Source organism: Lissotriton vulgaris, chromosome 3_1 (assembly GCF_964263255.1).
Source record: "Lissotriton vulgaris chromosome 3_1, aLisVul1.2, whole genome shotgun sequence".
NCBI lineage: Eukaryota > Metazoa > Chordata > Amphibia > Caudata > Salamandridae > Lissotriton > Lissotriton vulgaris.
This window is the reverse complement of record NC_141689.1, coordinates 1085890812-1085908043: the sequence shown is the minus strand read 5'-3', so window position 1 is coordinate 1085908043 and position 17232 is coordinate 1085890812. Positions and strand designations below refer to the sequence as shown.

Below are 17232 nucleotides of genomic sequence, written 5' to 3'. Positions count from 1 at the left end.
GAAAAACCACCTGGGTATGCCTGCTAATTAAAGATTTAAGCCATAGCAGGGCTTGGTCTCTGATACCAATCTTTTCCAGCCTCTCAAGCAAAATAATGTGAAAGACTGTATCAAATGCCAAGGAAAGTTGGCAGTTGGAATCAGGACACTAACAGGATTGGTAAGAGTTGTTTAATACAGCCCTTGCTGTGCATGTAATGCCTTGGATTGGTAAGGTAGTTTCGCAACACTTACTGTGGCCCTTTGTATGCGTCAGCTAATATTTGATTTTGTTGAAAATAAAACATATATAAATTGCAATTTATATAGGCAGGTAATGAGGAGATTTTTCTATACTTTATATTTGTTTGAACGGCGCAACGTACGTAGCTACTTTAATAATAATAATAAGGAAGCTTATAAAGGGCCTGGTTACGCCCACCGGCGTGTCCCCACGCTGTAGTGAGAGATCATAGAGCCTCATGCCCCGACTAGAGACGCCCGGCCTATCAATGAAGGAACAAGTATGTTTTAAGCTCTCTTCTAAACCTGGTCTCGGAGGGTTCCAACCGAAGCTCGAGAGGGAGTTTGTTCCAGCTCTTGGCCGCCAAGAGCCGGAAAGATCTGCAACCCATCCTGGCCCTCTTAACTTTAGGGACAACCAACAAGCCGGTCCCCCTAGATCTAAGGGACCGTACGGGCCTGTAGACTGTAATGTGACTCTGCCGGAACCTTGGACCAATACCTTGGGTGATGCGGTGACATGTACAAAGGGCCTTAAACACAATTCTATTCCTGACAGGGAGCCAGTGAAGAGCATCCAAGACTCTTTTAGAAGGAGCCCTTCTCGGTTGCCAAAGGACCAACCGAGCCGCCGCATTTTGCATCACCTAAAGCTGGTTAAGACTTTTGACCGTGGCACCCAGATACAATATGTTACCATAATCTAAACGTGAAGTGACAAGTGCATGTACTAGCGTCTTCCTGGCTTCTATCGGAAGGAGGTCCATAGTTTTGCATAGACCAGTGGTTCCCAAACTTTTAACTCCTGAGGACCCCCCATTGACTCACCACTGGAAGCCGGGGACCCCCAGCAATCTGTATGAATTAAATTTCAAACATTAAAAGAGTAATTCGAAAAAATAAACACACATCTGCACAAAAATCAAATACTCGAATTACTAAGGATTTTAGTATTTTATATTGAAAGAGTTCTGCCAGGGCCAGGGCCTGAGTGGAAACCGAAAGCAGCCCTGGCAAATGTTTTCAGACCAGTCCCCATACAGTGCACACCAAGTGCAGTGAGCGAGCCTGACCACTACGAAGGGGGCTTTGGGAGGCTCACCCCCCCAAGAAAATGTAGAATACAATGGTGCATTCAACAACACATTTATCATTTTATATTGAATTGTATTAGCGCTTAAAGAATAGTAAATGATGACCTTACTATGTACCAGGATACAACAATCCTTTTTGGGGTTCTTCAATGATTCCCTTATTATGACCCTTCAACAGTATTTCCTTTGTTTTATAGCATCTCTCATACCATTGAAGGATGTCAGAGCACTTGACATCACACACGAAGAGAGACAATGAATCATACTTGTAAATCAGTGTAGAGAAAATGTTACATAAGGCAAAGGGGACTACAAGGTGTAGGATTCACATGCCATTCATACTGGTAGGCATTTTTAAATAGTGCTTGGTCTGGAAAAGCACAAACTCAGGATTCAGAACATAGTACAGTGGTTAGCATTGACTTTAACAATAAAAATGTATTTCCACCCAAATAAACCCCTTTAGCAGCATCAGGCTAATGAAAGACTGGGAAAAAAAACATCATAAGTTACTAACTTGTACCATACACTGTATAAGCAGCTGTTTGATGAGCGTTTATAGGACACTGTGCTATATTATGATTGTCTCCTATGAGCTGCAGAGTAACAAAAGAATCTTTGTGACAAAAGAAGTAACCCACTGACCTATGCACTTAAAATACTGTTTTTTTAAATGCGTGGTACGCGTTCTTTGCAGCAGGCATATTAACCCTCTGGGCAACATTAGATAAGTCAAACCTGCTACCGGACAAAATTCCCATCTCTCTGCAGCAGGTACATTAATCACTGGTGTTATCTTGACACTTTTAGTGTTGCTCGAAAACTGCTAATTCTACAAGGAACTTTGCAGTGTTTTTAACTCCTTCGACGCTCATGACGAGCTCAGCTCGTCATGGTGTACACCTCCATACACTCATGACGAGCTGAGCTCGTCATGAACAATGGGAATAAACGAGTGCCAGCACAGGAGGAAAATAACACTAGCATCGATGGTGTTAAAACTGCTGCCTGTGGACCCCCTGGGAATGTGTCACGGACCCCTGGGGGTCCACGGACCCCAGTTTGGGAAACACTGGCATAGACCTTTCAGGACACCAAAGCACGTCCCCACCTCACATCTGATATAAGGTTCAAAGGTAAGACCAGAGTCTACCCATACACCCAGGTTCTTAACCTGGGAGAACGGCATAGGGGCTGGACCTAAGCAAGACGGCCACCATGCCGATGACCACACAGACGCCCCCCTCCCCCCCCCCCACCACGAGCACCTCTGTCTTGCTACCATTCAACCTCATTACTGGAATGGGGTAACCCAATGTGGTTTGAGGACCTGGGTGATCAATGTTATAGAGAAACAGGGGTCCTAACCAAATTAATTCAACAACCAATATATGCACAACGTTAATTATTTCAGTGAGCTTCTTGAGTTGGCCTGCTCCGTTGAATCAATCAAAATATGCTACTGTCAGCAGCAATACGCAAATTATAAAATACCTGACACAAACCAGAGATTATTTGAAAAACATATGGAGTTTAATGAATTACTCCATCTGAGCTTGTTATTTCTATATACATTTATACAATTATATACATTTATCCTAACGGTAAAAATAGAGAGCAATCGGCTTCTAAAGGGGTGCAAGAAAAAAGAGAAAAGGAAGTGATTGTGAAAGAAGGGTGTAAGCCTCAAAAGAAAAAATGTGACAAGTGAAATATTTTAAACAATTCCAATGTTTTGCAGCTGTATTTAATTATTCAGCTTATTTAGCAAAAGGCCACAATAGATAACTGCTGTTATTTCATTTATACAGACATGTATGACATGTATAATGTTTTGCTGGATGGTGGTCCTATTTGCACATGACAAAGGGGGGCGTCGACGTTTCGACCCGTCTTTTGGTGCAAGGGCGATTGGGAGCCTCGACCTGCGGGTCTTCCTCAGGACAGATAAGGACCCGTTTTTTACCGTAGACTTCTCAAAAAGTAACCCACTGTTAACTAATGGGTGGCCTCTGTCCTCCTGTACCGGGATGGACGTATAGTGTGGATAAACGTGGTGGAACACCCAACCTGGGTGGATTAACGTCTGTATTAGATATTCCAAAGTTGATACAGACACAATTCAAAAAAGAGACGTCCCGGACACTTGTATGTCGCCCGGGCGTCCCACCAATTGGACTAAGGAACCTCCATGCGTTTTTGATTGAAGTCCCCGTTCCGTTTTATGGGCAACCGCTGAGCGCTTTCCTCCTCGCGTTTTGCCGCCGCCACAACGATCCGCTGAGTCAGATCCAGGCATCAATGCACGGAGGTTCCTTAGTCCAATTGGTGGGACGCCCGGGCGACATACAAGTGTCCGGGACGTCTCTTTTTTGAATTGTGTCTGTATCAACTTTGGAATATCTAATACAGACGTTAATCCACCCAGGTTGGGTGTTCCATCACGTTTATCCACACTATACGTCCATCCCGGAACAGGAGGACAGAGGCCACCCATTAGTTAACAGTGGGTTACTTTTTGAGAAGTCTACGGTAAAAAACGGGTCCTTATCTGTCCTGAGGAAGACCCGCAGGTCGAGGCTCCCAATCGCCCTTGCACTAAAAGACGGGTCGAAACGTCGACGCCCCCCTTTGTCATGTGCAAATAGGACCACCATCCAACAAAACATTATACATGTCATTCATGTCTGTATAAATGAAATAACAGCAGTTATCTATTGTGGCCTTTTGCTAAATAAGCTGAATAATTAAATACAGCTGCAAAACATTGGAATTGTTTAAAATATTTCACTTGTCACATTTTTTCTTTTGAGGCTTACACCCTTCTTTCACAATCACTTCCTTTTCTCTTTTTTCTTGCACCCCTTTAGAAGCCGATTGCTCTCTATTTTTACAGTTAGGATAAATGTATATAATTGTATAAATGTATATAGAAATAACAAGCTCAGATGGAGTAATTCATTAAACTCCATATGTTTTTCAAATAATCTCTGGTTTGTGTCAGGTATTTTATAATTTGCGTATTGCTGCTGACAGTAGCATTTTTTGATTGATTCAACGGAGCAGGCCAACTCAAGAAGCTCACTGAAATAATCAACGTTGTGCATATATTGGTTGTTGAATTAATTTGGTTAGGACCCCTGTTTCTCTATAACACCATTCAACCTCAGGCAGTTGTTGGCCATCCAGGAGGCAAGCTTCTGCATGCACGCTCTGAAGTTGAATGCCGCCAGACCCGGTGCCCGTGATAGCGAGATAACCAGCTATGTGTCATCGGCATATGACACAATCCTGATTCCAAAACCCTCCACTATACTCGCCACAGGAGATACATATAGATTAAATAGGGTGGGACTCAGGGCGGAGCCCTGAGGCACGCCCTGATCCAGTTTCATGGCTTTGGAGTAGTGGGCGCCCTGTCTGACCTGAAAGCTACGTTCCATCAGGAATGATTGTATCCATTTTAGTGCTGCGCCTGAGACACCGCCCTTGTTCAGACACTGTAGCAAGGTGTAGTGTGTGACAGTGTCAAAAGCGGCGCTCAGGTCCAAAAGGATGAGAGCCATTGTTTGCCCCTCATCTGCTCCCTGCCTAATGGCCTCTGTGGCCATTAGTAGAGCTGACTCCGTAGAGTGGAGAGACCGAAATCCAAATTGCGTGGGGTGGAGGAGATTGGCTTCTTCCGCATGGGCCATAAGCTGTAAGTTTGCAGCCTTCTCTGCCACTTTCGCCAGATTCGGTAACAGCGAGATAGGGCGGAGATTTTCCAGTTTCTCAGGGCTGATATTAGGTTTCTTCTGAAGAGGAAGAACCACAGCCTTTTTCCAGCTATCGGGTACCGTGTGCATACTAAATGATACATCTAAGAGATGCTTGATATAAGGCTCAAGAATGGCAATACTCTCCCCAAGCAGTTTGGGTGAGGCAGGATCCCTAGGTGAGCCAGACTTTATAGAACTGCAGATCCTGCAGAGCAACTCGGGGGGAGGGGTGATAAAACTATCCAGCCTCTGGCTTTCCCCAGCACCTCCGATTGGTTACACAAACTCTGCACCCATTTTTTTTTGGCTCCTGGAAAGGAAGAGTACATTTTCTCCACTTTCTCTGAGAAGAAAACCGCAATACGGTCGCAAGATTCCACTGAGCCTTCCGTGAGAATAGCAGACGCTGTTAGTGAGGAAATCTCCTTATAGATCTTAAATAATTCCTTAGCGGAATTTCCTGCTGCTCCAATTCTCTCAGCATAGTAAGCAGCCTTGGCCCGTCTAATAAGCCAATGGTACTTTTTCCGCTTTCTTTAGATAGATCAGCTTGACCTGACTAAGAAAGCCTTTCCTCCACTGTCTCTCCAGGTGTTTACACTCTGCCCTAGCTAGGCGCAAATCATCATTGTACCAAGGTGCAGATTTCTGTGATCTATTCAACATTTTATTCTGTCGTAGCGGGGCTACACTGTTCTAGGGCTTCCCTTATGCGTCTTTCTAGATTGAGGCAGGCCGTTTCGATGTCGGTACCCTCCGGTGACCCTCCTCGGACATGAACTTCATTGAACTTAGTCTGTGAGAAGCCTGCCCATTTACGACACGGGTGGTTTAGCACAGGTTGCTCGGGGACTCTAGAGTTTGGGATCTTTACCACAAAGGGAACAAAGAAGTGGTTGGATCAGGGGATAGGGATGGGAGTGGTCACTTCAACTCCCTCCCAATTAGCGAATACTGGATCCAATAAATGGCCATGCTGATGGGTAGGGGCATTAGAATTCAGACCTAATTGCAGTGACTGTAGTTCCTGACATAAGTCTGCAGCCCGCCTACTGAGGGAATTCTTCAGATTAATATTAAGGTCCCCCAACAATAGGAATTTATCATTCCATAGAGCTGAGTCTGTGATTACTTCCAACAGGCTAGACGCAAACCGTGCATGTGGGCCAGGAGGTATATAAACCAGGAGTCCTTTCACTGTAAGGTGAGAGCTGACCCCCAATTATAAATGAGCCTGCCTCACTATCATCTATGGTCGTAGATTCCAGTGAGCAGCTCAATTGGTGTTTGAAGACAATGGCTACCCCACCGCCTCTACCAGACGACCTATCAATCCTGACTATCATGTACCCAGGAGGGAGGGCCTCGATAATTTCTGGCTTGGAATCGGAGTCCAGCCATGTCTCCATGAGGAATAGAAGGTCAATTTTTCTATCAGCGAGTAAATCAAAGATGTCCAATTTATGTTTGCACATTGATCTACAGTTCAGCAGACCGCAAAACAACCCTGTCGTCCCTCGCTTTAGCTTACCTACAGTGCTGTAGCTAAACGCGCAATAATCACATCCAACATCCTGATAGACCTTCATACTATGGCTACACGCGCTAGGTATCCTGGGGCGGAGATCGTTTAGTTGTGCAAAACTCCACTGAACTTGAGCATTATTTTGGCCAGGGGTTATGGCCCCGGTCCCCGAACGGCCGCGAACGGACGCAGACGGGCTTGCCTTCGGTGCGCTCACGCATGTACCCTTTATCCTGTGCTGCAACCACTAGACCGCTGACCGCAACCGGAAGTGCCTGAGCTCTCCCTTCCAAGCCCTCCGCGCAACGGCGCGATTCGCCACGTCGTACCAGGGCGGGAAGGAGGGACAGTCGAGCAAAGGCCCCGGAGCGTCCTGTCAGCCCCACCCTCCCACTGTCAAGCTTCTGGATCCAAGACGTTGTGGCAACACAATTTAAAAACGGACTAGAGCAATTTAAAAATGAAGTAAAACAGTTGCAGTATTTAAAAAAATATCGCTAACACAAGACGGTCTGAGCAACAGCAGCAGCATGTGTGCTCTACCACCGCCCACTTACCACTTAAGCGCTACTTTGATTATATAATATTTCATATTTTGCAGTATTTTTGGCATGCCTGTTTTCAGCGCACTTCGTAGGATGTGTTGCTTTTGTAGTGGTACCAGTTTGAAACTCGACGAAGCTCAACTAGCTCCCCCAGAAGGGACGCCTAATAGGGATATGTATGGAAAGTATGGTCTTTCTTCCATAATGTACAGTACGTTATGGAATAAATACACTAAAAAGGATCAAGAGTTGTGTTGGCCTAACATGGGTCATTTGATTTACGAAAGATTCAGTATGTGGAGCAGTGTATGTTTCAGCGAAAGTCTAGACAAGATATGTTTGATTGTGTACGAATGTGGGAGAAAGCGGTACGTGAGCAAATGAAGCATGAGCAAGCCTTAATTGAAAAAGAACAGCGTAAAACCATTCACGCGAAAGCCTTAGAGTTAAAAGACAGGGATCAAAAGAATTAAAAGAAAGAGAGGAAAGGGAGCGCAATTTACAGGTAAATGGCCAGTACGCTGTTAGGCAACCTCTTTATCCTATCCTTAATAACCAACATGACGATTTCTTGTTATTAGATCGTTCTCCACCTCCGTATATTTTCCCTTCTGCTCCTGATAAGCCCGATGAGAAATCTCCTAAAGATCGGGATAAAGCTTGAGACACTCGTTCTATGATTCCTGCTGCGCGCTCTGCTGACCTTAGATCTGCTGCTCATAAAGCCGCTCTTAATACTGCCTCTGCCCCTGACCTCTTAGAGGACATGAAAGATTGGTCGGAGAAGAAGCAAGTATATTTTATGAAGCATTTGCTGGAGAAGTTATTGAACGGTATAGGAAATATTCAGGAGAATTCGAGCCTGTCGAAGTGGTGCAGGATTGTAAGAACATGCGTGATGGTCTTTTTCTCTTTCCCCAGGTAGCTGACTCAATCAGGCGTTTGGTTAAAATAGGTGCTGAGGCAGCTCGATTGCGGCTGGATAAAAAGACAGCGGACGCAGCTGCGCATACATCTCAGACTGGCGCGGTTGAAGCCTCTATCTTCGGATCAGATAAGACTATGATAGTACATGCAAAACCTATGTGGGAAGCCAGACCCTTGTATATTCCTCCTAAAGGCGAGGGAACAGATGATGATAAATCATCTGCTGATTCAAAGGGTTATTTTGTTTATAATTGCGTTTATACTCCTTGGAAAGGAGCGGATATTATGGCTCTTAAGACTGCATTGCCTGATCTGCGTAAAAATCCAGCAGCCTTTTATGAGGAAGTTGAGGATGCTATTAGATCTTGTACTATGACACTGCCTGATATTGATTTGTTTTTCGGATTGATCCTACCCCCTGATATGTGGAGAACTATTTGTAAAGTTGATGATAATGTGACTTTCGGGGCATTATGGAAAGATATAGAATTAGCAGATTCAGAAAAGGAACCCACACAGAAACCATGTCGGCTAATTCTAGATCTTCCAGCAGCTATATTAGTTAAATTAAAAACGATTATTCCCTCTAAAAAGATAGATTGGTCTATATTAGTATCGTGCAAACAAAAGGTAGATGAGTCAGTGTCAGATTTCTTTACGCGCTTTGAGGAAGCATTTCATGATTTCAGTGGCCAGTCATTAACGGATGATACAGGCAGACATCTGTTCATTGATAAATATGTTGCCAACTTGCTGCCAGAAATAGCTAGTCGCTTAAAAGCTAGTGAGAGTTCGTGGACTACCTCTTCTCCTGTTTCTCTTTTAACTATGGCTCAGTATTACGAACGCCAGGAGCTAGAAGCAAAGGGTAATGAGGAAAAAAAGACTAAAGAATTGAAAACGAAAGTTATGATGGCTCAAGCTTATGGTCAGCCTTCTAGAGGCTATTATAGAGGTAGACGCGGATCTTTCACTCGTTCTAATCTGTCAGTTGACCAATTTGCGTATTGCAAATAGTTGGTCACCGGCTTTCTGATTGTCCGGTATTACGTGCCCAGCAAATTCAACGCGTGCCCACAGATAAAAGCTAGCTCCCAGAACCAAATAATCACTGACAATCGGTCCCTCTGAGGATTTGCTCAAAAGTAGATGGTCCAGATCAATGTGGAAAATGTAGTTCTGAGCGCCATCAAGTTACATGTGGCTACTGTTTTGCCCTCGACTCTGGACTCCGAAATATCCACACACTGACCTTACCGCTGCCCTAAACCTTCAGTGATAACAGGGTGCCCCAAACCTCATGTCAAAACATGAACCACAAAGCATCAAACTGGAAATCCCAACCTTCGTGACAACCCAAAACCCAAATGCCTTTCAGCCACCTAAAACACAAGGGGTAGTACAGCCTCACGTTTGCATACTTACAAGTATGCTACACACAGAAACAAAGTACGAGTAACCAAGGATACAGAACACAGTAGCAGACCAAGACATAGAACTATGTAGCCTTCATCAACATGGGTGTTCCCTGTCAATCTAATATCTGCACATACAATTACACACCACAACACAAATAGAGAATGTAACACAATATACGAAAAACTTACAAGGAACCAGATTTTAGCGCAGCAAACCCTCTCCCCCCAACATACAATGGCCAACTAAGAACTTGTTTCATATTCACATAGGCAATTCTGTACATGAAAGTGAAAAAGAACACCATTCTAATTTACATCACTTAAACCTACACAAAATGTGAAAGATATCAATTCCAACACATCAATGAACATCAAAGTATATGAACAAAACTAAGACTGCCTCATGCAAGAACCCACTATATGTCTCAGTACATGGACATGTGTGCAGAAAGCAGACATCCACTCTCATGAAAAATAGTCCTCAGACCACAGGTGGACTTCCATGGAACGCCATTACATTAAACATATGTTAAGAAAGAATACAAATAATGAACGTGTTAACACTCCCCACATTGAAGAGTCTAGCCTAAAAGCAAACCTTTTCTTTTTATAGCATTTTTGTCATCACAACTGTGTACATAGCATTTTCCCAAAGTAAATAATAATTATTCTGCTAAATAAATTTACCAAAAAGACGTTACAGATTACAAAAAAAACTCTGCTGTTTCAGAAAACAAACGCCTTTCAGGTTTCACAAGCAATATTGCCCGCCGACCACCCCATCACACTAAGAAATGTAATAAAACTCAAATCCGGCACCTCGAGCCTGAGAATGAAGATCCACTTGGGTATGCGACGTTTACAACGCAACCATTACAACGCCGTTCCATTACGACGCGGTCATGACAACGAAAGTTGTTACAACGAATTGCGCTGGGGGGCGCTCAAGGATAGAAAATCATTTAATTTACTATCCCAACACCTTCCCTACTATCCACAGGGACTGGTGTTGGAATAGTAAATTACATTTTTTTAATTTGCGCCCCCCCAACGCAAGTCGTTGTAACGACTTGCGTTGTTACGACCGCATTGTAATGGAACGCGTTGTAAAAGTGTGCGTCGTAATGACGTACATCCCTATGGCAACACTAATCGCACCCGTGCAGGGTAATAAAAATAATGGACTGGGCACCCTAAGACACCATGTAATTTGGGGTGTGTGGTTTCATAGTTCTAAACAAAACATGGTGTACTGAAAACATTTTAATTATCCAATGGTCAAACTTGTGAAATCATTTAAGCGTAATTCGTGCTTAGTTTGCAGTTGTTATATGTTGTGTACCCTTTCACAAAATCACACAAACCTGTACATGATCAACTGCTGAGTTTGTATATTATACTTATTTTGTTGGTTGGCGTTTGTACGGTGCACTGTTGCATTACTAGAAAGAGCACTTCTTCCCACGTTTTGATACAACTTAAATCCCCACTAGGTTATTGATATTTCCCATTCTACCTCCTTATTACTCTTACAACAGAACCTTGAGTAATTAGGGAAAGGAGAAAGGCCACACACATACAATATTCCATGCACCAGAACACTTAACGAGGGCGGAGGACGCACAGGCAGGTTCCTCAGCCTATGGAAAATGTCCATGCTAAAAATATGACCCATTAAATAAATATTTAAAAAAATGTCTAGTGCACATTGCAGCATTGTCCGAGCAGCAAATCGGTTTATTTGCCTTCCCGTTCCACTGCTTAGTCAGACAGAAAATAATTACTGTATTGTCCTTGCCCTTCAATATAATTGATCCATGCACAAGGGGGAAACCCTCCTAAGTAAGGAAGTAAGGAAAAGCTACGATGACAAATCTACAAAAAGACAGCGACACGGTACCATCACTTCAATATGACCTACGATCAATCATGTATTGATAAAACTGTTATCACAATGACTTGAATGAGTGGCAAAACTCGGCTTTACTACAAATGCCCAGCCACTGTATTTATAAGGTATTCTCCATGCTTTGTGTGATGTTCTTTTCTTTCCCTGTTTTCCCTTTCTTCCCCTTTAAGATTTGTCATCCTTTCTCTGCATTCCATGTTCTCAGAATGTACTTGCATACATGATTCTTAACTTGTCAGTTATCTGTGGATGCTTATGGCTGAGGTTTTTATTAAACCCACTCTGCCTTTTCAACTCGACTTCTTCCTCATTTATTATTCGAATTACACCATATTATACTGGCGACGATTAGCAAAAAAAATTCCTGATGTTTTTAAAGAAGAATTAGGGTGTTTGCGTGGTTACAAACACCATATTAAATTAAAGGTCAATGCTCTTCCTGTTGTGGCCAAAGTAAGGAGGATTCCTCTTGTAGAACAAGCGAAGGTCCAAGAAGAACTTGACAAACTTGTGAGAAATGACATTATTGAACCTGTGGAGGCAACAGAGTGGCTTGCTCCTGTGGTTATCGCAAAGAAGCCTACTGGTGAGATTCGTCTTTGCATTGACTTAAGGGCACTAAATAAGGAGGTGGTTGTTGACAGGTTTCCCCTTCCTAATATAGATGAGATAGTCAGCACTTTGGAAGGTGCAAAGTATTTTACCACTCTCGATTTAGCCTCTGCATACCATCAGGTAGAGCTTGACTCTTTTTCACAAGACCTGACTGCCTTTATTACACCAATGGGTACATTTAAGTTTAAGAGGATGCCTTTTGGCCTTGTCTCTGCCGCCTCCGTCTTCCAACGTATCATGTCAAAGATCTTAAGAGGCTTGTCAGGTGTTAAGTGCTGTCAGGATGATTTATTAATTTATGGAGGAAGTGTTCTTGAGCATGATTGTCGTGTGTCAGAGGTGTTAAAAAGATTGAATGGTGCGGGTATGACCTTAAAAAGATCAAAATGCAAGTTTAGAGTTCAAGAGGTTAACTACTTAGGTCATTGTATCACTGGCGATGGTGTTTTTCCAAAGAAAGAACTTGTTGATTCGATAGAAAAAGTTAAGGATCCAACTTGCAAAGAAGAACTTCTCTCTTTTCTAGGGATGGTGGAGTTTTATGGAAAATTCATTCCCAATTTCGCTGATAAAACCCATAATTTAAGAAAGCTTACTGCAAAAAATGTTGTGTTCGATTGGTCTGGTGAATGCAAGGCTGAATTTGAGTGTGTCAAGAAAGAGTTGAGAAAGGCCCCTTCTCTTCATGCGTTTGTTCCTGGACTACCTACTGTCTTGTTTACTGACGCTAGTGATAAAGGGCTGGGTGCCGTTTTAGTCCAGAAGAGAAATGGTAAGGATTTTCTTATTTGTTGTTCCTCCCGTTGCCTTAAAGGGTCAGAGTTTAATTACTCTGTAATAGAGAAGGAATCCCTCGCAATTTTCTGGGCTTTGAGGAAGTTTAAGAATCTCGTTTGGGGAACGAAAGTGTGTGTATTATCTGATCACAAGCCTTTGAAAGAGGTCTTTTCAAAGAAGGGTCTTGATGCCATTTCCTCAAGAATCAGGAAGTGGATTGTTTCTCTGCAGGAATTTGAGTTTGAAGTAGAATATATTCCTGGAATTGCTAACAGATCGGCTGATTGCCTATCTAGGTTAGTTGACAGTGAGAATGCAGATCAAGAAGATTTTTGTGACCCTGATGAGTGTACCAGTGTGTGTGAAATTACTGATGGTGCAATTGAGGAAACTGAATGGAGGTTGGAGTTGGGAAAAGATGAAGAAATTTCTCAGGTTATACTGTCTTTAATGAGTAAATCCCATCTGTCTAAACCTTGGTCTTTAGTTTCAGATGAACTCTCTGTAAGTAACGGTCTGTTGACTCGAGGTACTAAACTTGTTCCTCCCTCTTCCCTTAGAGGAAAATTGTTAGCTCATGCCCATTGTGGTCACCTGGGAATTGTGAAAACCAAAGAGTTTCTACGTATGCAATTTTGGTGGCCTGGTATGGATCTTGAAATCGAAAGAATGGTTAGGGAATGTCCTGAGTGTTGCTCTAGCGACAAGATCCTGAAGACTAAACAAATGCCAATGGTTAAGAGGGCCTTACCTGGTCATCCTTGGGATGAGGTGGCTATTGACATTGTGGGTCCTTTATCTGGTATTACTGATACTCCCTATCTCATTGTATTAATTGATCTTTACTCGAGGTGGATTGAAGTTTCTGCTGTCAGAGAAACTTCCTCTGATTCAATTATTAAGTTCTTAGAACCTCTGTTTTATAAAGAAGGCTTTCCAAATAGTCTTCTCTCTGACAATGGCCCTCAGTTCTGTTCCTCTGTTTTTGTGGACTTTCTAAAAAAGTGCGGTGTTACCCACAAGAAATGTTCACTATATCACCCAGAGACTAACGGTGCTGTAGAGAGGGTCAATAAAACACTGAAAGAGTCAATTCAACTTGCTCGTGCCTCTGGTTTAAATTGGAAATCCACTCTCCAGGACAGGATTAATACCTATCGCTTTGTACCTCATTCCTCTACTGGGAGGTCCCCATTTGAACTGTTTAAAGGGAGGATTCCTAATACTTTGTTGTGTCCTGGGTGGATGTGTTTAAACAAAGGACTCGTTGATAATGACATAGGCGAATGGAGGGCAAGAGAACTGTTCAAGCAGGATGCACGTAAGTCTTATTTTGACAAAAAGAAAAGTGTAAATTTTCAGGAGATCAAGGTTGGTGATCTAGTAAAAATAAAGACTCCTGTTGGACGCAAACCCTGGTCCAAATATACTGATGTTAGAGCTGTCATCAAAGTTTTCAGGAATGCTGTAAAGACTGAAGATGGAAGAATCTGGAACAAGAGTCGTGTTGTGGTTGTTAATCCTAACTTATCAGTTGACTCCTCTTGTTGTGATACCAGATTGTGCAATAATTTTCTTCTTCCTTCCAATTCTCCTTTAGACAGGTTAACTTCTTCTTCTACAAGAAGTCAAAGAATTCGTAGTGCTCCGTACCACTTGAAAGATTATGTTTAGCTTGCATTCCTTTTTTGTTTATACTGTTTCACTTGGTTTATTTCTCTTGCTTGTAAAGAAGGGAGATGTGTGATGTTCTTTTCTTTCCCTGTTTTCCCTTTCTTCCCCTTTAAGATTTGTCATCCTTTCTCTGCATTCCATGTTCTCAGAATGTACTTGCATACATGATTCTTAACTTGTCAGTTATCTGTGGAGGCTTATGGCTGAGGTTTTTATTAAACCCACTCTGCCTTTTCAACTCGACTTCTTCCTCATTTATTATTCGAATTACACCATATTATACTTTGTTACGCATGTTATTAACCTAGATTTAAGACATACCCCCCCCCGCCCGCACACCTTGCACACAAAAATATATTTACCCAATATAAAAAAAATCCCTAGGCACCACTGAGCAGGGCTACACGGCTGAACGTGTAAATGTTGCAAAATGAAATATCTGAAATGAAAAAAATCTACAACTACATTAAGATTTATAACCACACCTTCCAATTTCGAGTCACAGGAAGACAGGTCGCTCGTGTAAGACCTTTGCTTGATTTTCTTTACAAAAATAGGCTTTTTCGACGGAGGTTTGGAAACCATATTAATTGCTAATGTCTTATAATAAATTATGGTTGAAGCCGCTGAGTATACTCCACAGCCACGTATTTTTTTCCAAACAGTGTCAATAAGAGTTGCAAGACAAATCAATCTCTATGGTAAGAATAGCGAGAAAGTTGACGAATATTAAGCAAGGAACGGCCGGCAGCGAGAGCTGACGGGCAGCACGCACGATTCAACCTTTAAATAATGCATGCAGTCAGACGCGCGGGAAGTACAAACTGAAGGCTGCTGTCGCAGAGACACATGCAATCAGCAAAGAACATCTCTCCTGGACGGAGAAACCAAACGTTGCACATTGATTTTTTTTTAATTATATTTTTTTGTCTCGTCCTCTCCACCAACCTCTCCTCCAACCCCCAGCGCCTTTTTCTGCCGCAGTCATCACTTAAAATCACTGAATTGTGACGGAGAGAAGCCGCAGTGGCAGAGCAGCGTCGCGCCTGGGACAAGGGCAGGGAACACCGAAGGGAATAGAGAAAAAGAATGAGAACCATGCGCGCGTATATCCAGAAGGCACTTGACAGTTATGCAGAGTGGCACGAGCCAACCTGGGGGCCACGCGCGGGGCGGGCAAATGAGACTCACCTGCATGCCGAGGTGCAGAAGAGGTGCTTGCGCCACAGACCGTAGGTCCCTGAGCAGTGGAGAAGACCGTTACGACGAAACGGCAGGGAGATTATTCGTGCAGTCATGGCCATGTTTCCGTGAGAAATAAAGGTCGACCCGCTCGAACTGCAAAACCCCAAGAGAGACGCAGTAACCCCAACGCTCTCCCAGCACTTGCGTGCCGGGACACAATTCCATTGGAAAAAGATGAGGGGCGGGATTAGACAGGCTGCCGTCCATCAGGATGCGCGGAGAGGGCTCTGATTGGATGCGCTGGCGCGCACCTGTAATTGTTAGGGAGATGCAGGTGGGGCTTCAGACTTGTAGGCTGCACTGATTGGTTGAGGAGCGGGAGAGGTGTCAAGGAGCGGATGATTAATGAAAGCAGGCAGCAGCTTGTGTGCTTGTGCAGTGGATCTGTGCCATGCGCTCTGCTGTCGTTCGTAGGACCCCTGTTCTAACAGATTGGGGTTTCTTGTACTGAGCATGCTCGAGGAATTAAGGGGCGTGCTTGTCCAAGCAGAAATTTGCCATGAGGTCAGGTGGTTGATTTAGTGTGCCTTCTTTATTTGTCCTCGGATGAGAAGCCCTTGGTTCCAACGTGTCCTGCGTTTTGCGTTGTTGCTTTTTTATTTTGTGCAGGTGCTTAGGCTTCTTGTAGGTTTGAGTGCAGTGAACTTAGATGTAGGGAGGCCTGTGTTTTTAATGGGTGGTGCTGGCGCACGGTCTGTGGTGGCAGGCTTGTGGTTACAGTTTGGGTTGTCCCTCATAGGTTGTGTGGTGCATGCTTCAGCGTATGGGGGAAACCTGGTGTGCCTATGCCCTGGCTGTCTCGATGCCATGTTCTGGGGACTGGCAGGGGTGTACCAGTGGCCATTCTGGTATGTATCTAGTGGTTTACCATGCCAATTTGGGGAAGAGGGCACCAGGACTGTGGTCCTAGTTGGCAGGGTCCCCGATGGACTGGTTGGAGACAGCATGGCACCGGGTGGGGGTGGGGGTGCCCGTGGAAGCGGATCCCACTTTCCTACATCTGGTCTCCAGTGGAGTCTGAGCTCCATATCAACCTGCTGGGGATCCGGGTGATCAGACTAGCATTGAAAGCATTCCTTCCCTTTCTCAAAGGTAAAGTGGTGCAGGTGTTAACAGACAACACCTCTGCCTTGTGGTACTGCAACAAACAGGTCTGGGTGAGTTCGTGGACCCTTTGTCAGGAGGCCCTCTGCCTTTGGACAAGACTGGAACATCAGGTCATGACCCTGGTGGTTCAACACCTGGTGGGTTCTCTGAATCCAGGGTGGGCGAACTCAGCAGTCAGTGCATGGTCGATCACAAATGGCATCTTCTTTCGGAGGTGGTGTCAAGCTTTCTTTCAGCGGTGGGGAGAGCCTTGGTTAGATCTGTTTGCCACCGAAGAGAACGTGCAATATCAGCAGTATGGGCGTTGGAGTTTCCTAAGCAGCACTTGCTCTGTGATGCTTTCAGCGTGAGTGGAACTGTGGCCTCCTGTGCGCCTTTCCGCCTGTACCACTTCTGCTCCAAATGCTCAAGAA

The 17232-nt window shown here is 43.9% G+C and overlaps 1 protein-coding gene across 1 annotated transcript in view; it reads right to left on the bottom strand.

The window, feature by feature from the left end:
- The window catches only part of LOC147727456 (bifunctional methylenetetrahydrofolate dehydrogenase/cyclohydrolase 2, mitochondrial-like), a 505471-nt gene extending 489667 nt beyond the window's left edge, over nt 1–15804 (bottom strand). The window contains exon 1 of the mRNA XM_086963121.1: nt 15659–15804. Within this exon, the coding sequence (XP_086819247.1) occupies nt 15659–15771 (113 nt within the window). The 5' untranslated portion in view covers nt 15772–15804. The remainder of the gene's footprint in view (nt 1–15658) is intronic.
- Between the last annotated feature and the right edge of the window lie 1428 nt (nt 15805–17232).